Source organism: Solanum pennellii, chromosome 8, assembly GCF_001406875.1.
Source record: "Solanum pennellii chromosome 8, SPENNV200".
Classification (NCBI taxonomy): Eukaryota; Viridiplantae; Streptophyta; class Magnoliopsida; order Solanales; family Solanaceae; genus Solanum; species Solanum pennellii.
Genome location: NC_028644.1, coordinates 51,971,169 through 51,992,936, shown reverse-complemented (window position 1 = coordinate 51,992,936; position 21,768 = coordinate 51,971,169). Strand labels below are relative to the sequence as shown.

The 21,768-nt window shown below is 35.4% G+C and overlaps 1 protein-coding gene across 1 annotated transcript in view; it reads left to right on the top strand.

The window, feature by feature from the left end:
- LOC107028565 (myosin-15) overlaps positions 1 to 21,768 on the top strand; it is a 49,480-nt gene that overhangs the window by 3,845 nt on the left and 23,867 nt on the right. Inside the window, 13 exon segments of the mRNA XM_015229675.2 lie at positions 135 to 193; positions 492 to 648; positions 871 to 1,020; positions 1,123 to 1,259; positions 2,092 to 2,238; positions 2,332 to 2,433; positions 12,937 to 12,994; positions 13,147 to 13,248; positions 19,137 to 19,174; positions 19,268 to 19,394; positions 19,489 to 19,662; positions 20,442 to 20,573; positions 21,414 to 21,523. Coding sequence (XP_015085161.1) covers positions 135 to 193; positions 492 to 648; positions 871 to 1,020; positions 1,123 to 1,259; positions 2,092 to 2,238; positions 2,332 to 2,433; positions 12,937 to 12,994; positions 13,147 to 13,248; positions 19,137 to 19,174; positions 19,268 to 19,394; positions 19,489 to 19,662; positions 20,442 to 20,573; positions 21,414 to 21,523 — 1,493 coding nt within the window.

Here is a 21,768-nt window from a genome sequence, read left to right as displayed (position 1 = left end):
GGGCCCCCCCCCCCCCCCCCATTTTTCTGTTTTCTTTTTCGTTGCAAGTTCCATTGATGATTGAATTTGGTTGATTATTTTGAAGTTCAAAAAGTTTGTTGGTAATTCTTAATCCTTTCTCATTTTTGGTCTAGTCTAACCCGTTGCTGGAGGCCTTTGGCAATGCACGCACTATTAGGAATGACAATTCAAGGTGTGTTTTCAACTACTAATGGTGGTCTTGCTAACATGTATCATTTGATGCAATCAGTGGTGTTCATTGTTTCAGCAGTGAAGGTGGTTTTATCGTCTTTATTAAGAGCATTGTTTTGTCCTTTGTATGGAATCATTGCTTGTCTTGTCATTCACCTTCTTACGATGAAACCGGTTATTTCTAGTTTGTTGGAATCTATGAACTCATACTTATTCAGTAAAGTGATATCGAACATGGGGAAATTGTTCTTGAGGTTTATTGAATTATGATTAATGCCTCTTATCCTTGTTTCTTGCAGTCGTTTTGGCAAGTTTGTTGAGATCCAATTTGATGCAAGTGGTAGAATATCTGGAGCTGCAATTCGGACTTATCTTCTGGAGAGATCTCGTGTTGTTCAGCTAACAGATCCAGAGAGGAATTATCACTGCTTTTATCAATTATGTGCATCTGGAATGGTATTTTCTACCCTCCATGTGCTCAGTTATGATGTTTAATTCATGATATTCTTCATGTCCTAGTGAAATGTGTGTTGTAATAGTCTTTCCTTGTGAGTGTATTAACTTCAATGTGGTAACATTGATGTGCACATTTAAATTGTTATGAGTGGCCAATAATGCAATTTGACCATCAGAGTAAAAGCTTAAGGTTATTTCGTTTCTATGTTCTTACTTCTTCAGGATGCTGAGAAATACAAGCTGGGTCATCCTAGTGACTTTCACTACTTGAACCAGAGCAAAACCTATGAGCTAGATGGAGTTAGCAATGCTGAGGAGTATACCAAGACAAGGAGAGCTATGGATATTGTTGGAATTAGTCAGGAGGAACAGGTTCTGCTACTGTAGTTTGTTATCCTAATCAGTATTTCTGTATTTAGTAGCATTCCTATTCTACTTCACTAATTACTACATTGCATTGTTCTTTAATAACAGGAAGCAATATTTCGTACCTTGGCAGCCATTCTACATCTAGGTAACATAGAATTCTCTCCGGGCAAAGAACATGACTCATCAGTTATAAAAGATGAGAAGTCGAGGTCTCATTTACAGATGGCTGCTAAGCTTTTTAAGTAAGTGGTTCTTCTCCTCCTCCTCTTCCTGGCAATACATTTAAGCTTTTTGTTTCTCTGATTTGCTGATGATTTTGCTGGTTGATGAATGGTTATCATGTCCTTCATCATCTCTTTGACGATCTTTCTCCCTTGACAAATAATTATATATTGCCCGCTCTCATAAGCTTCTTCGGCTTTCAGCTAACGGTGCCTTTTTTTCTCTTAGAATAATGTTCATTACTCAATTTTTATTTTTACAGTTTTTATCGGTGAAATGGTTGGGGTACACTCAATATGTCTCTGTTTTATGTAGTTGGCAGTTCGTTCTAATGAATATGTCATCTTCAATAGTTATTGCAATAGCTCTTCATTTTTTCCCTTGCTTTTCTGTTCAGTTTGGCTTTATTCGTGATTTTAAGACATCTTAGAAACAATATTTAGGGAAGGATAGCACTGTGTATGTTGTCTTATAGGATAGGACTAATTTATGGGTTTTTATTTTAACTTTTGCTTGATAAAAAATTGATTTTTCAAAAGATGTAGCCTATGGGACGTGAAGATTCAAATTCAGAACTCTCAAAAAGAGGGTAGGTAGCTGGAGTTCTGTTGAACTGTAAGACTGGTCTCCATTATTCACCATGCTTGGATTTAGTGGTATTTATATCGCCTTGAGCGATTGCTGACTTCTGTTTATCTTTACCTTCTTTACATTTCTTGTCTTGGGACTTCAGTATTAGTATTATTTGAAACCTTTCAAGCTCTGTCGTACTGCTTTATAAGCGTGATAAATTTCCCGTTTTACTTAACGTCTTGACAGTCCAACTGATCCCCGATTCCTCTTTCTTTAAAGGTGTGACGTACAACTGTTGGTGACCACACTTTGTACAAGGTCAATTCAAACTTACGAAGGAATCATCATTAAGGCTCTTGATTGTGGTGCTGCTGTTGCAGGACGTGATACTTTAGCGAAGACTGTTTATGCCCAATTATTCGATTGGTAATCCAAAATCCTTTATGGTATCCAATAGTCAATGTTCTACTTATATAAGTTGATTATATAAGAGTATTGTACATCACTTGCTTGTTTCAGGTTAGTTGAAAAAATCAACAGATCTGTTGGGCAAGATCCTGATTCCCTGATACAAATTGGAGTTTTGGATATATATGGATTTGAATGCTTTAAGCAGAACAGGTTAGTTACATGTTATTGTTTTTGCCTATTGTATTCTTTTGAAACATCATGTAATATAGCGAACATAATAGATTGCTACGTTACTTTAAGGTGGAAATAAAGGTTATTGGGAACCTTCTAGAATCAGATTCGTAAATAGACACCCAGAAGCTGTGGGTCAATTATTTGGCTCAAGCCTCAATTTTCAACATTGCCTCTTTACGGCTCTTATTTAAGCCTTCTGTAGTTGTGCAATGTCAAGTTAAATTACTCATTGGGTAAAAGATAAAAGCTCATGATTCTAGACATATGCTTCTTTACAGCTGGTAAAGGACATGCCCATATTTTTGGGAAAAACATGTCATGAAATAAATGAAAGGCAATCCTTCTCAAAAAAAATATAGGAAAGACAATCCATTGTTGAGCTTGGTCAATGTTTAGCACCTAAGAGAAGTGATTTGTATTTTAGCTGTGAGCTCACTAGCCTTTATTGGAATGCTATAAATGCTTTACTGGAGGCTTAATTGAATTTTGATAAGTACATGAGCTTCCTGGCAATGATTGAAATTGTTCTACAAATAATGTTTTAGAACACCATGATAGCTGGCTGTGAAAATTCTTTAATTAATCTGCAGTTTTCAGCATTGGAGATGAGAGGTTGAGAAGTTATTGGATGTTCATAAATGGCAAAGCTTGGAGTTATTTTGGAAATATTTAATTACTTTAGCCTCTGAGTATTGTCTTTCCTGTTTGGTCCACAATATAGTGGCTTGTTTGTTAAGTTGGTTCTTTCCACAAGCTACGAGTTTGAAACCAATATTAGCCTATCATGTGCAGTCAATATGTGTTTAAAGTTGGAGAATTTTTGCATTTTGTGTCAAAACCCATGTGGGTTATGTCTTGCTTCAGAGTCTTTCATTTTCTTAGAAATGCCAATGCGGGTAAATTGTTCTCCAACTCCTTACTTAATGCCGCAATGGAGTCCCATGTGTTCGATATGCGTAGAAATTAGGTAGAAGAGTAAGGTTTGTAGCATTAGCATTTCACACTTTACATGTCTCTTTACAAAATGAAGTGATGAACAAGATGGGTGGTTATGGTTGTCTTAAACAAGATGAGCTTTATTCATCACTTATGTTCCTCTTCATTGCAAAACTGAAGAACTATGTCTCCTAAAATCTCTCGGCCCAATTAACTTTGTAAAAAAAAATAAAATCTCTCGGCCCAATTAAGAGAATATCATCCTAAGTCCTTGCTAGAAGTTCAACGTCGAATTAATTTTTCCATTCACCAAAAGCTTCAGATTAGCTATTCTATCTCTAGCTCAAACTACTATATGGAGATTAAAACTCCAAATCCCTATTAATGATCCTTTTCTTGATCTTAATTTCTTTTGTCAAGCAAGTCAGATTACATACAAGTTGTTAATGTTTGCAACCATTTAAAAGCAATTTTTACAAAAGATTCTTAATACACTAAGGATCAATTCTTCCAGAGAAGATTTTAGTGTAAAGAATCTATTATTGTTATTCCTACTCTAAATTCCATAACCCTAGTTATGAGTTTAGCTACTCATAAGTCATATCTAGCTGTAAATAATAACTATTACAATTTAAGTTACTTTAGAACATTAATGTAAAAGAAAGTAAACAACACTTTTAATTAATGCAACTCTTGCAAGAGTATCGTGTTCGTTCCACAACAATCTATTATGACTCTATAATTAAATCCTAAAAATTAAAGAATAATGGATCTTCTATGCTGTGAGTAATCCCTAAAATCTACTGACAATATCTAATTCTTAGGATTAATTTGTAACCCTTAAAATATTGTCTTAATGACATGTATATAACAATAGGGTCAAAATCCTAATCTCAATTTAACTTTGCTTTAACTTAGTCAACTGCAGTTCGGTTAACAGAGTGGTTGAGGTGTGGATCTCATTGTGTATTTCTCAGGGTTGCAATGCGGGGTCTATTTCAAACTCCTACCTCCTTCGTGCATTGATAAATCATCGCAAGAAAATCAAGTCTTTGAATATTTGCTTTGAACAAGTGCGTGTGAGGCCCAACGCGCGGTAGGTTGCCTCGCCCCGCTAGCTCCTGTGTTGCAGTCCAATTGGCTGCATTTTAGTCTGACACACTTCGCTTTGCACTCCTATCCATTTTTTGGGTCTTTTGGCATGAAATCATCCTAATTATATGTGAGAAATATTGAAAAATAATATTATTGAATTGTTGTCTCTACATTATTATAGAGAGACCCTATTTATAGACATTACAATAGACACCTTTTCCAACTAAGACACTACAATATAATCCTTTTCTAAGTAGGACACTATATACTATTCCTAAACCTATTCTAAGTAGGATTGTATATACCTATTACTATTCTAACACCCCTTTCAAGCTAGTGCATACAAATCATATGTATCAAACTTATTACAAATGTAATTAATACGAGGACCGATGAGGAGTTCAGTGAGATATTTGCAAGTTGATCCCTCGACTTCACAAAATTGATAATCAATATCAAGTTTTTATCTTCTTATTGAATCCTGAATTTGATGCATAATGTAAGTCAATCTCAATATGCTTGGTCTTCTCATTAATAACTAAATTTGATGCATAAAGCCGATAAAACAGGGAGTGATAAAATTATAGTGTTGAACTTCCCAAACCAAGCTTGCAAAGATTGTTTTAGACCATTGGGTGACTTACGTTATCGACATACAAGGCTACTAAACTTCCCCTGAGCAACAAAATTAGGTGGTTGCTCCATATACACTTCTTCACAATGCAATGATTGTCGAAAAGTGCACAAAATCTAAACATGCTCATGTGCGGAAGTATTAGATTTGATGGATGAAAGTGATCACAATTTGAGAAATAAAATTATATGGGTAGGGGTGCAATGATGGCACGATCTTATTGAGAAAGGAAATTATATGGGTAGGATTAGAATGATGGCACATTCCTATGCAAATTAGATTTCGGGAGTCACGACGAAGACAAATGGAACTACGCGAATCAAATCTGAGGAGTCACTGAAAAGACATAGTGCTATGCAACTTAGATATGAGAAAGTAGTTTGGAAAAATCCCATGGTACTAAGCAAATGAGATATGAAATAAAGTAGCCCATGGTACTATGCACGTTAAATATGAAAAGTATTCCGTAAAGATGTATGGTGCTACGCAAATCAGATATGAAATAAAGTAGTGATCGAGAAGATGACACAGTGCTGAACAAATTAAATCTGAAAAAGTAATTACTGGAAGGATGGCATGATGCTACACATAAGATATGAGAAAGTAGTCACTAGAATGATGGCACGGTGCCACATCAATTAAATATGAAAAAGTAGTCATCGGAAGGTGACACGTTGCTACACATATAGGATATGAGAAAGTAGTCATCTGAATGATGGCATGGTGCAACACGAATCATATATGAGAAAAGTAGTCATCGAAATGATGGCATGGGGCTTCACAAATTAGTTATGAAAATGTAGTCACCAGAAAGATGGTATGGTGCTACACAAATTAAATATGTAAAAGTAGTTTTCGAAAAAAATGGCACGGTGCTACACATATTAGATATAAGAAAGTAGTCACCGAAAAGATGGCATGGTGCTACACAAATACCGACAGATATGGGGTTTACACAAAATAATCCTAGAAAGTCATCGAAAATTGACGCATGGTGAGCTTTTGATCGAGTTTTCTTCCCCTGAATTTGGGTTTCATGAATATATCATGACCTTACTTTTGCTAACATAATCACTGACAAGATGGACGACATGTATGGGTAATAGCCACTCGCCAATAGCAGAAGCACTTTGGTTCTCTACCAAGATCGTTGAGACTCTGATACCATGTGAGAAATATTTAAAGAGAATATTATTAAATGTTGTCTCTTCATTATTACAGAGAGACCCTATTCATAGACACTACTATGGACACCTTTTTCCAACTAGGACACTACAATACCATCCTTTTTCTACGTAGGACACTATATACTATTCCTATTCCTATTTTAAGTAGGATTGTATATACCTATTCCTATTCCTATTCCTATTTTAAGTAGGATTGTATATACCTATTACTGTTCCTATTACTATTTCTATTTTAAGTAGGATTGTATATATTTATTATTATTTTAACATCATATCTATTAGCTCATCATAAGGATTTTGCAATCAACACGTGAATATTCATTAGATTATCTTAGAACTTGGCTAAATCATGAGTAAAATTTGGCGTTTGAATGCGTGAATATACCCTATATCAGCGTGCACCATATAAACAATGTCAAATTCGTGCATGTGTGTGGGACTGGGTGTTCTGAGATATTATGCCAAGATAAGGCCCCAGGACCTGACGGTTTCACCATGGGCTTTTACATTAAATGGTTGGAGATTGTAAAACATGACATAATGAAGACATTCCAAAATTTTTCCATGAACAAAATGTGTTGTAAAGAAGCTTCAGTGCTACTTTCATTGCTCTCATTCCCAAGAAATGTGCCACTGAGTTGAGAGATTTCAAACCCATAAGCCTGATAGGAAGCATCTATAAAATCTTCTCCAAAGTCCTAATAGAGATATTGAAAGGGGTGACGGAAAAGTTGGTAGATTCTCATCAAATGATTTTTATTAAAGGTAGACAAATTACAGATGCTATCCTAGTGGCAAATGAAGTTGTACGCTCAAGAACAAAGCATGAATATTGTGTAAGCTTGACATTGGAAAAGCTTTGACCATGTTAAGTGTTAACTGAGGATATTTGCTGAATGTCCCGGAGAAGATGGGATTATGGCTGAAGTGGATAACATTTTGTATATCTTCACCGTCTTGATTGATGGCGCACAAATAGGATTCTTTGGAGCACAAAGGGGCCTCATGCCTCTGTCCCCTTTCCTATTTTTGCTAGTGATAGAGGGATATAACAACTTGCTCAAAACAACTTATGCAAATGGCTGGTTGAGATGTTTTGCTATGGCCAGCGACGGAAGGGAAAGTTTAGGGTGACTCATTTGCAATATGCAGATGACACAATCTTTTGTGGGTCAGAAAAAGAACAACTCAAATATTTGAGAGTAATAGTGGTCATGTATGAAGTAATCTCTAGGTTGCATATTAATTGGAGAAAGAGTTTTCTTTATCCCATTAATGAAGTAAAATCATGGAGGCACTGAACATAATCCTAGGTGGACAAGTTGGTGCTCTGCCAACTCCATACCTTGGCATGCCTTTGGGTGCTAAATCTATGTCTAAAGTGATCTGGAGCAGTGTAATAGTCAAGTCTGAGAAGAAACTGGCTAGATGGAAGGGACAATGCCTGTCTCTTGGAGGAAGAGTTACTCTAATTAACACAGTCCTAGATGTAATTGTTGGTACTTGTAATCACTGTAAATTATATATTGAATATAGAAGTGTGGTATAATGGAAGAGAGTCTGCCAGTTGAAGAGTCTACTTGGGAGAGTGAGGCTGATATGCATGAAAGATATCCACACCTTTCTATCCATTCCTGTAGGGGTCACAAACAGATTGGATAGAATCAGAAGGAAGTTTCTATGGCAAGGAAGCAAGGACAGGAAAGGTTACAATATGGTAAAGTGGAATGATCTGATAGTAGAAGTTTGGTACTAAAATCTATAGAATCATAGCGAAGCCCTCATAATGAATTGGTTGTGGAAATATGCTAATGAAAAATATCCATAATAAGAGAAAATTCATTAAAGTCAAGGATGAAGAAAACATAGGGGGATGGCAAAGGAAGTAATTTCCCCGTATGGAGTGAATTTATGGAGATCTATAAGGACTTGTGGGATGATTTCAAGATCAAAACCAAGGTTGAGGTTAGAAATGGGAAAAAGACAAGCTTCTGGGGAGATGACTGGCATAAGATGGGGATTTCAAGGAATATCTACCCAGACATGCACATCTTAATGTTAAATCAACAAAGAACAATTGCAGGAATGTGGACACTGGATGGGTGGGAAGTCAGTTTCTGAAGACAAGTAAATGACTCGGAAATCATAAGAGTTGTGGATTTGCTTAACACTATTGGCCAATTTTAAGGAAGACAAGAAGGGGAAGATGAGCTCTGGTGGCAGGGCAATGACAGAGGAACCTTCACGGTTGGCAAAGCATACAAATGGTTGAATAATCACAATCAATAGAATGCCCACTTGCCTTGGAAAACTATATGGAAAGTGAATATACCCTACAACGTATCATGTTTTATTTGGCACCTATCCAAGGAAGCTGTCCTTATACAAGACAATTTGATGAAAAAGCGGATAATTTTATGTCTGAGATTTTTTTTGTGGAGAACAAGTGGAAACTGTTCGACAGTTGTTCCTTCTCTGCAAGACCACATGTCAGCTTTGGGAGGCTATTCATAACACTTAAAGGTTTCTCCTGGACTGTGCCAGGAAAGGTTACAGAGGCCCTTCAAAGTTGGGAAGAAGCTGGGGTTCTGGCAAGAAGCAGAAGTAGGTGGAAAGTCATATCAGCCAACATATGGTGGACAATCTGGAAGGAGAGAAATGCTAGGTGTTTTGAGAACATAAAAAATAGTATAGAACAAATCAAATTGAATTGTATGTTGATTCTATGTTTTTGGTGTAATCAAATTTGGTCTAATGATTCTATATCTATTATTGATGTGTTAGATTCATTATAGACACGGGATCGCAGGATCTGGATTTACTTGTAAATATGGCCCTAGTACAGCCAATGTACAGATCTATTTCTATCAATAGACACAAAGTTACCAGTTTTTTTAAAAAAACTATTCTCGTGTGGCACAAAGTGATTTTAAGCAATCATGTTTTTTTTAAAAAATATAATTGGAAGATGTCATTTTAGGAGGGTAGATGGATAGCCCAAAGAACCCAATAATTACTCCCAGACTTATATACACTGACACTGTGTTTGGATCATTGTTATCCATTGTATTGTATTGTATAGTTACTATACCTAAAATGTTTGTTTTGATTGTTACTTAAAATGTATTGTACTGTATTGTTAAATTTCGTTGTTACGTAACAATGAAAACCCTTATTTTATAGAACAACCAATTTGGTGTGTTCCCATTGTTACTTTATTTCTTTTTCCAATTATATCTTTACCTAATATTTCAAAATACTATTTTACCCTTTACCTTAATTATTTGAACCTAGTCAAACCTCCTAACTTAGAATAATTAAGGATATTTAAGTAAATTTATAAATTACAATACAATACGATACAATCAAACCAAATAATTCAAATGTTACTAAACAACAACAAACAATACAATCTAGCCAAACATTGTATCTACCATACAATACAGTACAATAGAGTACAATACAATATAATACACTATGAAACAATGGGTAACACTGATCCAAATAAAGTGTGAGCTTTCAACAAAAAATGCAACTGTGGCTCAAATGTGAACAGGACAAGGATGGAACTTGCATCTTAGGAGGAATCTAAATGATTGGGAGATGGGGAACGTAGTGGCCTTCCATGATACAATCGCACAATTTAGTAATCTTACTAGGGAAGAAGACAAGGTTGTGTGGAAGATCGACATCAAAAGGGGTTTTCTGTGTCAAGTCAGCTTACAAAGATCTCAATCATTCAAATTCAAATGACAGGATGGAGCTCTGACCATGGCAGATGATATGGAAGCCTAAAATCCCATACAAGGTAAACTGTTTCACATGGTTACTAGCAAAGGAAGCAGTGCTGACACAAGAAAATATAAAGAAGAGGAAGTTCCAACTGTGCTCAAGATGCTATTTGTGTGAGGAATAGGCAGAGATAGTCAACCATCTCTTTTTTGCATAGCAAGTGGACAGATCAATTATGGAGAATATTCAGCAGCCTTAGGAAGATCACTTGGATGAAACCAAGAAACATAGCACGACTCCTAAATTGTTGGATCAATATAGGCAATACTACAATTAAGGAGGAGAGATAGAGGATTGTCCCATCTTGTATATGGTGGACAGTGTGGAAAGAAAGGAATCAAAGTTGTTTTGAGGGCAAGAAGAACAATTTGCAGAATTTCAAGATGAATTGTATAGCTCTTTACTATTTTTGGTGTAAACAGAACACAGATATGTGACAAAAAGCACAGATGGAGTCAGTCTAGTTTGTTATACTTTTGGAGGGGGCTACTTTGATTTAGTATACCTGTGGATAAATAGGAAAAGAAGTTATTATGCTCAAAAAAAAATATAATTGGAAGATGTGAGATTTCAAAAAACAGGCTAATGTTTAGACCCATGGAATTCATTTTCCAGGTGTTCCCCTCTTTTCATCTCTCAATTCTCAAAAAGACAACAGACCACTAGTTTCTTCTTGCAAGTCACGAGGATTTACCATTTTCTTGTAAACTTATTCATGGCTTTCCAACTTTCTTTTAGGGATTTGGTCATTTGCCTGGAATTTCCATTTCTTTTGGACTTTGAATGTTGCTGGGGTGAAAAATCACTCGACTTCTGCCTGCCTTTGTAATTAGTATGACCCGTTTGTGTTATCAGGAGACTCAGGATTGGAACTGAACTTCCAATCCTTTATATGGAAGACCTCGACTCTGTTGAATAGTGGTGCTCCTTTTTTTAGGGGAGGAGGGTTGGAGATGAACGAGTGAATTTTTCTGAAATTAGGTGAAATTCCGTCAGAAGCATCACTTTGGAGAAGATAGTCTATCTATCACCATAAGCTGACAATAGTTGATTCGGTATTTTAAGAATCTATCTTCTTCCATCTGGAGAGAGTTCATGAAAACCAGGCCATAGTCCAACTGGATTTATTAGACTAGGCAAATGTGAATAGCTTCCCAGATTTTCAATTTTCTTCTGTTGTACAAAAACCAATCTAGCAGCAAGCAATTGACAGTCTTGTGCATTGTCTATTGAATGTGACCACTACTACAATAAAGAAATAAATAAATTAAGAAGGGGGTTGGGAATTATTTGGTCATTGTTTTTGAGTTTGTGACATGCTTGACATGAATCACTTGATATAGTTGAAAAAGACCATACCACCCTAAAACCTTGGAGCATCATTTATGAGAATTTAAGGAGCCGCAGTTCCATCCATCCTTTTTGCAAGAGGTTTCTAGCTGGAGCAGTGTGGATTTCCCAGGGGAGCTTACTGGAATGTCAATGTTTTTCTGGCATTTGCTTCATTTGCCTTGTTATTGGGTACTTGGGTGGATATTTGGGACATTCTAAAATCAAATTACTTTTTAGGAAAAATAATATTTCCCTCTGTCCATTCTATGTGACACCCTTTCCTTTTTAGTCTCTCCCAAAAAGAATGTCGTGTTACTATAATTAGAAATAATTTAACTTTAAAATTTCCTTTTATCCTTAATGAAATGATTTACAACCACACAAGTATCTAATGGTTGTTTTAGACTACAAGTTCCACAATCTCTTCCTTTTTTTTTCTTAAACGCCGTGGCAAGTCAAACAATGCCACATAAAATGATACGAAGAGAGTACATGCATTAGTCATGGTACTATATAATTCTTTATTTGATAGGATTTTCAGCCTATGTATAACTAATACATATTTTAGTTATACACCCTAAAAAAACTGAATAGAGTGTATAACTAATACATACCAAACCATGATATGAGCAATACAAGGGTTACTAATACAAAAAATAAGCATGAGGTTGAAGACAAACCTATCCTTGATGCACTAAACCAAAACATTGGATAAGAAATAATCCCAACATTATTAATACACCCCATTCAATACTATTCTTATATGCTCTACCGAACGTCCCCTAGTTTCAGCAGATCATTCTCTACTTTCTCATTAGTAGAACCTTCTTTCTTATGGAAGAAGAATGTTTGGGCTATGCTCCACAGCAGTTGTTCCAATTTTCAGACTGTTTTCACTGTTGTGAGATTTTTGTTTTGACAAAGAAAGTGATTTGATTAAAAATGGGAAAAATCTTCCATATACAAGCAGTATGCAAAGACGTAGAGATTCACAACATAATATGATTCTCTAAAAATGACACTAAGCACCCAATCTTTGCTGTTGTGAGATTACCAAGCAGAAATACCAATTTTGTTTTGAACACTGTTATCAAATATGATATGAACACTCTGTTCACATGGTGACCCTGATTTTCTGTATGAACATTGAAACCAGTGTATCCAGTAAAGTCAGGTTGACTTCATAAACTTGGACTTGGTGATTTATTCAGTTATCCTGAGGCTATTCTGCTGCAAGTTTCTATTCTATCATCTTATCAACTCAATTAGCAGTAATATTCTGAGTCTTTTATGTTACCAAATGCATCTCGTGGGCAATTCATGTTTGTGTTTAAACTCAATGTTTTAGATTCCTGTGATTTGTTATAACTTTTGATTGGGATATCTTGGATGCTTCTCATAACTTAACTTTTGAGAAGGATCTTGGTCTCCAAACATTGCGATAACTGAAATTGGTACCTGAACGTTCCAATTACTGATTTATCTGCACTATGCAATGTACAGCTTTGAGCAATTCTGCATCAATTTTGCAAATGAAAAGCTTCAGCAACATTTTAATGAGGTAAGTTGTACTGGTCTAGGATGAGTTTTTCTTCTAATAAAAGAACTGGAGATCTTATGAATCTTAATACAAGCTTGCTTTTCTGCCTTGTTGATTTCAGTTTTTCTTCTTTCACCCTTTACTTATTTATATCTATCCTGTTAAAATCTTAGCATGTATTCAAGATGGAGCAAGAAGAATATCAGAAAGAGGCCATCAATTGGAGTTACATTGAATTTATAGACAACCAAGATGTTTTGGATCTAATAGAAAAGGTTCCACCCTTTTCTCCTCATGATCTGTTTTACAGAAAATTTCCTGCATGCTATTTCTTACTTATACAGCAGACTCTACTATCAATTTGGTGATGTGACAAATGGAACAATGTATGCAACTCTATCAAAAAGTTTTGATATACAAGTAGATTGATCTTGTCATGTGGTTGAGAATAGGAGTGCGTAGACTGATAAACCGAACCGAAAAAATGTTATTGGGATTTTAATGGGTTTATAAAAAAAATTTATAAAGTTGTTGGTTCGGTATCGATTTTTACTATTGGGTTATTAGGTAAACTGATAACCCAATAAGATGGTAATAATTTATTATTTTACCCTTCCTAATTATTAAATATTAATAAAGGTAGTATAACTATATCAAATTATTAGTACTTTAGTAACTTCACGCTAGGCCACTTTACTAGTTTTTACTATTTACTCAAAACCTAAAGATTAAAGTATGGGCTTCACAATTGAAGCTATTCAATTTTAGTTTTAGTTTTAGTCCTGTTGGGCTAGTTTATTTTAGTTTTAGTTTGTAATTGTAGGTTGTAACATTTGCAAGTTTGTAAAGGTCCGTGATTTGATTATGATAAAAATTTCATGCTATGTTTTGGTGATAACATGTAATTATAGCCTTCGTACTATATTTTCTCTTATTGATGTAATTTTTCATTATCTTTCTTGTTTCACTATATTAAAACATTTAGAGAAGTGAGAAGGCATATAATATGTTATGGACATTTTCTTATTGGATAAATTGAAAATCGAACCGATAATGATAAAAAACCGATAAACAGAAAACCGATAAAGATCTTATTGGTTTGTTATTGGGTTAGCATATTTAAAAACAGAAAATCGATAAACCGGATCGATAATACATAAAGCCAAATCAACCGACCGATGCACACCCCTAGTTGAGAACTTCAAATTGATTTACTTAACCTTAAGGAGCAACCTACTGCAAGGACATAGAGTTTTGTGCAAAGTTGTCAGCAGGCACTGTATGTTAAATGTTTTATACCACATATTCATGTAAGAAAGCATGCAAACTTGGATGTGCTAAATTTCTTTTGTTTTGTTATGAATTCGTATTACTCAATTATCAGTGTATACGTCTTATCACTCACCGAAAATTTTAAGCTAAATAAGTTTTTGTTGAAGAGGATACAACCATGATATTTTGTGTTTGTATCTCCCACAATATGTCATTTGCCACTTGGTGTGGTACTTAGTTTGTATGGTGAACTTCAAAACTAACTATTCATTAATTGGGATTTTCTTGTAGTTTCTTGTGCAACAATTTTTGTCATTACCCATTGTTCTTGTGCTTTGGTTATTGAATTATTTGGCTATTGTTACTGGTTCTTACTTTCTGAATGCTATGTAATGCTTTCCCTATTATTTACTATTTATTCTTTACTTTTGAACTTTCCGTTTTTAAACTGCTTTGATATGCCTTATTTTGGTTCAGGGTCTTCGATAATAACATGTTACCTGACTACCTTTATGAGGTAAGGGTAATGTTTGCACACACCCTACCTTGCCCAGACCATACCTATGGAATTACACTCAATATGTTGTTGCTTGCTAGTTCACTATCATCAATTTCTAACAGATTTATGGGAATAATTTACTTCTGAATATGCATCTTTTCCTATTAGATGTACACACATAATTTACCAGCTGACTTTATATATCACGAAATACGAATAGTTGCATCCAAATGAATTTCACAAGGGAAAGTCATTAACTGACTTACAACACTCGGAGGAAAAGAGATATCAGGTCTAGTCACTATGAGATAATTCAACTTTCCAACTAGTTATCTATACCTTTCGGGATTACGGAGTGGCTCACCCTGTCCAGGAGTACATTCAACGTTTTGATCCATAGGAGTGTCAATGGGTCTACATCCTATATTACTGTCTCCTCAAGAATAACTACGACATACTTGCGTTGAGAAATAACAATACCTTATCTAGATTGAGCAACCTCAATACCTTGAAAATACTTCAATCTGCCCTTGCTAATGTCTTTATTCTTGAAATACTTAAAGAGATGTTGCTTCAAATTAGTGATACTATTTTGATCATTGCCCGTGATAACAATATCATCAATGCAAACAACCAAATAAATACATCAATTTGGTACAGAATGTCGATAAAACTTAGATTGATTAGCTTCTCTACGAGTCATGATGAACTGCTGAATGAATTACTGTGCTGAATTTCCCAAATCTGGCTTGAAGAGTTTGTTCCAGACCATAGAGTGGCTACACAATTGACTTACAAGGCTTCTGAACTCTCTTTGAGCAATAAAACCAAGTGGTTGCTCCATAGACTTCTTCCTCAAGATCACCATGAAGAAAATCATTCTTAATGTCAAGCTGATAAAGAGGCCAATGACGAATTTCAACCATAGATAGAGAAAGATGGACAAATGCAATGTTAGCCATGGAAGCAAAAATGTCACTATAATCTAGCCCAAATATGTAGTATACCTTTCGCAACAAGGCGAGGCTTAAGCCAATCAACCTGACTGTGACTACATATACCCACGACAACCAACAATAGATTTACGAGCAAGAAGGGAGACAAACCCCCAAGTACAACCCATATGCAAAAGAGACATCTTATCAACCATGGCATGCCTCTATCCAAAATGAGAAAGTGCTTCACCTGTAGTCTTAGGAATAAAAATAGATGACAGAGATGATAGAATGACGTAATGAGGATTGGGGTATAGAGGATGATAACTCAAGAAAGTAAAATATGCGTTAGCATTTCGAGTGGATCATATAACTTTTTCGAAGTGCAAGCGATTAGCTAGGAGGGAGTCTGTTGTAGAAGAAGGGTTCGGCGCATGACATGAATCATCTTGGACTAGTACGGGACGCGGACGATGATAATAAGTAAGGAGTGGTGACACAACAGGAAATGGAGAAGTAACCATAGATTCCTCAAAAGTCGATACAAGTAAAACTCGAGGTATGGTATGGTAAGACCTCATATACATTTAGGATGATCAAAAGATGTATAGTAATGTTGAGATTAAAAGAATGTGACATTGGTGAACATAAGGTATCAATGAAGATCATGTGAAAAGTAATGATACCTTTTTTGAACTCGAGAGTAACCAAGAAAGCAACATTTGAGGTCACGAGGGTTAGTGTATCTTTTCCAGAGGCTAAGTTATGAATAAAACATGTACTCTCAAACGGGGGGGGGGGGATAAAGTAGAGACGTGACTCAGTGTTATCAAAGGCGCGCTTAAGCCCTGAAACGAGGCTGAAAACATGTTGAGCGCTTTGCCTCGCTTTATGTGCGCTTCAGTGTCGTCATTAAAGTTCTAAGGCAAGCTTTTCCTTGCCAATGAGCCTTTTATGAAGAAGTGAAACTAAATAATTGATATTTCACTTAACTATAAATTTTTTCAATTTCTTTGGGCATTTATTTGTCATTCATGTTTATAATTATTAGTTTGGGCTAAACATATATATTTGTATTCTTTTCTCCCTTTGCGCCTTTTTTCGTTGAAGCCTATACTTTATTTGCACTTTGCGCTTAAAGACCCCGTGGACCTTAGAGCTCTTTTGCACTTATCACCTTTGATAACTCTGATTTGAACAAGGACACAATATGGAATGTGGAACCTGTTTCTGAATAGAAGATGAGGACATTCTATTTATTAACTAACAAGATGTGAGGACTGCATCTCCCCAAAATCACAGCTGAACGTGGGATTCAAGGACTAGAGTTCAAGCAGTCTCTATAAGATGCCTATTCGGCCTTTTTATATTATTCTGTTGAGGGGGTTATGGACAAGTAGTCCGTGGATAATGCCTTGGTGAGTCATAAACTCCTGAAATTAGGAAGACAAGTATTCTAAGGCATTATCACTTTGAAAAGTACAAATATAAACACTAAAATTTTGTATTTCAGTAGAGAAACTTTTGAATATAGATTAATAACTCTGAACGATCTTTCATTACGAAAACCAAGTGCATCTTAAATAATCATCAATAGAATTAACAAAATAATGAAATCGAACTGATTCTAGTAGGACCCCAAATATCAGAATGAAATAATGAATAAATAAACTCTGTACGAACCTCAATACTCTGTGAAAATGTAGCACGAGTGTGTTTCTTAAGTTGACACGACTCCCAATCCAATATGAATATACTAGACAAACTAGGCACCCTCTTTTGGAGTTTGGAGATGTCTCAAATGTTCGTGAATTAGATTTGGGGAATCTATAACAAAGCTTTCTATGAAGGAGTTTGAAGAGGTATCCTTTTCCAATTATGACACTACATTATAATTTTTTTTAAGTAGGATTCTATATATTATTCCTATTCATATTCCTATTCTTAGTAGGATTGCTGATTGCATATACTTTTCTTGTTCTTATTCATACTAACACTAGTATTAAGAACATCTCTCAACTATCTACTAACCTTCTATTTTGTATACAACCTCCATACTCCTATCTAAGGTCACGTCAATGGTAAGTTGCAGATGTGCATATCCATGTACATGCATAATTTTCCTCCAAAAATGTGTCTTCCACCGCAATGCAACTTTCTCGACTATGGTGAGAAATAGAGGAGTAAGTATATTATTGAATTGTGTTGACTACATTATTGCACTATAACCCTTTTTATAAACACTACATTATAATCCTTTTCCAAGTAGGACACTATACAATCCTATTCCTATTATACCACTCCCCATCAACCTGCCACATCTTGATAAATGTAACCAATGCGAGGGGCAGTGAGGAACTTGGCTCACTTGGTGAAAATGTCTGCAAGCTGATTACTTAACAAGCTTCATAATAATATATCTCGAGAGTATCTTTTCTCTAACGAAGTGATAATCAATTTTGATGTACTTTTTCCTCTCCTAAATTATTGGATTTGATGCAATATGAATGGCCACTCAATTATCACACACAAGTTCCACCTGATTGATTTCTCTAGATTTAAATTCCTTGAGTAACTGTTTGATTCAAACTAGCTCACATGTCGCTGCGAGTCGATGTTCTGCTTCTATTGAACAACCACATTTTGTTTCTTACTCTTTCAAGTAACTAAATTACCTCCTTCCAAAACACAATATATAGATGTAGAACATCATTGATATCAGAATTGTGAATTGAATCACCGTTAGAGGCTCTTCTGGTTTATTTCATTTTGATTTGTCTTCTATCCAACGTTATTAAAGTCCATCACTCGGTCACTTGAAGTGATGAAAAAATGCATAGCGAGCTTCATTGTTGAAACCATGTGCTGTAGAGAAGTGTGCGCTTCACATTATGATGTTCCAAGTGATCTCAATGTGAAACAGTTGGGTCATTGAATCACAACTTTGAGAAGTTAGATTACTAATGACATTTTTTCAAAAATTTGATTATTATATTACTATATTCAATCCTTCGGGGTGGCCCAGTGGTTTGAGCTTGGACTTCCATGATGGAGGTCTCAAGTTCGAAACGCCTTGCCAGCAAAAGCAAGGGTTTGCCTTTTGGGTCAAGCTCGTTGCACCAGACTTGACTAGTGCGGGTTATCTCTCCTATATGGTTTGCGAGCTATTGCATAGGAGCGAGGGTTTTACCCTGTGTGCACCCAAAAGGGTAGTGACCGTGGGTTTCTCGTCATAAAAAAAAATAAAAAAAATAGTATATACTCACGTGTTTGGTAGTTTCTGATTTTCTGTAAATTGTGTGCTTCACTCACACATTGAGCTTCAAGTCGAAGGAAACTAGTTGTGTTTTGTGCTTTTCACATTTTGCTTTTGTGTGCAATTCACTTTAAGTACTCTATCAGTACTGTAAAGCTGGACTTTTTTGTTTGACATACTCAATGTTGAAATGCTTTGCAGAAGCCTATTGGGATTATTGCTCTTCTGGATGAAGCTTGGTATAAAATACATTTGCAATTTCTGAAGTTTATTCTTTTTTAGAAATCATGGGTGTAATATCTCCTTATCTTGATGTATTCACCATTGTGCAGCATGTTTCCAAAGTCTACACATGAAACGTTCACAAATAAGCTGTTCCAGAATTTTTCGGCGCATCCACGATTAGAGAAGGCAAAATTTTATGAAACAGATTTTACCATCTCCCATTATGCTGGCAAGGCATGTCAAACTAAGACATTCGTAACCTCAGTTTATGTTCATGAAGAGAATGATTGCTATTGTTACTCATGTTTAAGTGCTTTTTTTTTTGTAGGTCACATACAAGACAGAAACATTTTTAGATAAAAATCGTGATTATGTTGTGGTAGAGCACCGTAATCTGTTATCTTCTTCGGAGTGTCCTTTTATTGCTGATCTTTTTCCTTCGCTTGGAGAAGAATCTTCTAGGTCATCATACAAGTTCTCTTCAGTAGCTTCTCGGTTTAAGGTATGTAGCTTATTCTAATGTGAAATTGTTTTCTTGCACATCAATTAACATCACAAGCTAAGAGTTTACAAGTTTTCTTGTCATCATTTGGCGCAACTAACAAAAATCGATTGCTCGCATTGATGCAGGGCGTTTGGACATCTTTTTAACCTAAATATGTCATAATTTCTCCCCAATATGGTTGATGCACTCTGGTGTTAAGTATCACCTCTTTATTCAAATTTAAAGAGTAAAACGATAGCGATAGGTCGGATGGTGTTTCTTTAAATTTCTGGCAAGTCAAATCTTTCAGGGAGTGGATTTTGTAGCCTTTAGGATTAAGAGTGCTGAAACAAATGGAGCATGTGTTGCTAAAGTAGGGTAATATGAATATTTTGTGATTCATAGTAAATTGATAGAGTGCCTATGTAAGTGTACATGTGGGGTCATAAATCTTGTATATTTTGTATTGTTGTATACATCTATAGAAAGTGATATTGTTTCAGCTTTATAGATGAGAGCATATACTCTGGTTTGTAAAAAGCTTTAGAGTTTGAATTTTGTCTTCCACAATTCTTTCAATCTTGGCCTTGCGATGTGCATTTTTTCTGAATTTCTGGTGCATTGGTTTGTAATCATCTCCTGCTTAATGTCACAACTAAATGATTGTGTGAAGGCTGGTTCTAGGTTGTGCATAAGTACCACCTTGAGCAGCTGTTGTTGCAAAAGGTTGGATTATATATATATATATATAATGTATTTGTTAGATTATGTTGTCCCTCACTTCTTCTTCTCTGTAGCAACAACTTCAAGCTCTGATGGAGACGCTCAGCACAACAGAACCACACTATATTCGTTGTGTGAAGCCAAACTCTCTGAATCGACCTCAAAAATTTGAGAACGTCAGCATCCTTCACCAACTGCGTTGCGGGGTCAGTTGATTTAGAATTTGTTTATTGCCATATGTCAAATATTTTGGCTCTTCAGAGTTCAGTCATCTTACTGATAAGATATGATTTTTGATTTCTCAAGGGGCTTGCTTTATGCTGTTTAATCTTGTTTTCTTGCATATGTTATTATATAGTGGAATGTGTGGCAGCAAAACTGACCTTGTTTCATGCTTGCTTCTTTGTTTACTTCAGATGCTTAATTTTCTTTCATTGTACTTCATGATTTGCCTATTATTCTCTGATTCTATTTTGGAATGATATTGGATTATTTTCTCTATCATTTACCTGCCTGTTTTCTTTTTAGTTGGGTTCTTGTTTTAATATCTGCTTGCAATTTTCCCCGCGTGGTTATCTTTTCTCCTTTAACTCATTTCAATTCTTGCACTGTTGGTTAGTAGTGCAGTTTGCTTTTATTTTCTCTTTCGATACTATTGTTTCCTTGGCACTTTAAATTAGTCTCCTCAGCTTCTTTACTTTCCTTGTTTCAAAAAATGAGAAGCCAAGTTCATTCAAAGAAAAAGCTTCAATGAACATATGTATGTTTGTTATGCTTCTTGTTACACATTTCATTCACTTTGACCAGAGTGTGATAGAGTGAATTAGGGTCTCTTTATTGTATTGTTTCTTTAATCAGTTTTGTTTCTTCCATTGGGTCACGCAGTGATGTGTTGAACTTTTGTGGAACTGACTTTATATATTGCTTTCTTCTGCAGCCTTCATTCCCCAAAGTCCATTTCTTTACCATTTGAAAATAAATAGGCCATGCATGTGCCTTCTATTGAATGCAATGTTCTCATTTAATGGTAATTTGATACATTGCAGGGTGTTCTTGAGGCTGTGCGCATAAGTTTGGCGGGTTATCCCACACGCAGAACTTACCATGAATTTATTGATCGATTTGGACTAATTGTTTTGGACATGTTGGATGGAAGGTGGGATTGCTTTAGTCATTATTGCAACTTCTTTTGGTGAAATTAGTTGACTCCCTCTTTTGTTTTATATTTTTATGTTTTCTTGCATTGGATTTGTAATGGGTATGACCAACAAGCATCTACATGCATACTTATTCATTGGTTAGTTAGCAGAGCTACCAACTTAAAGTTTTTTGCTAGTTGGTTTGGTTCTGTCACAATGATAAAATTCAGATAAATATGGCAGCTGTTCATCCTAGTGTGAT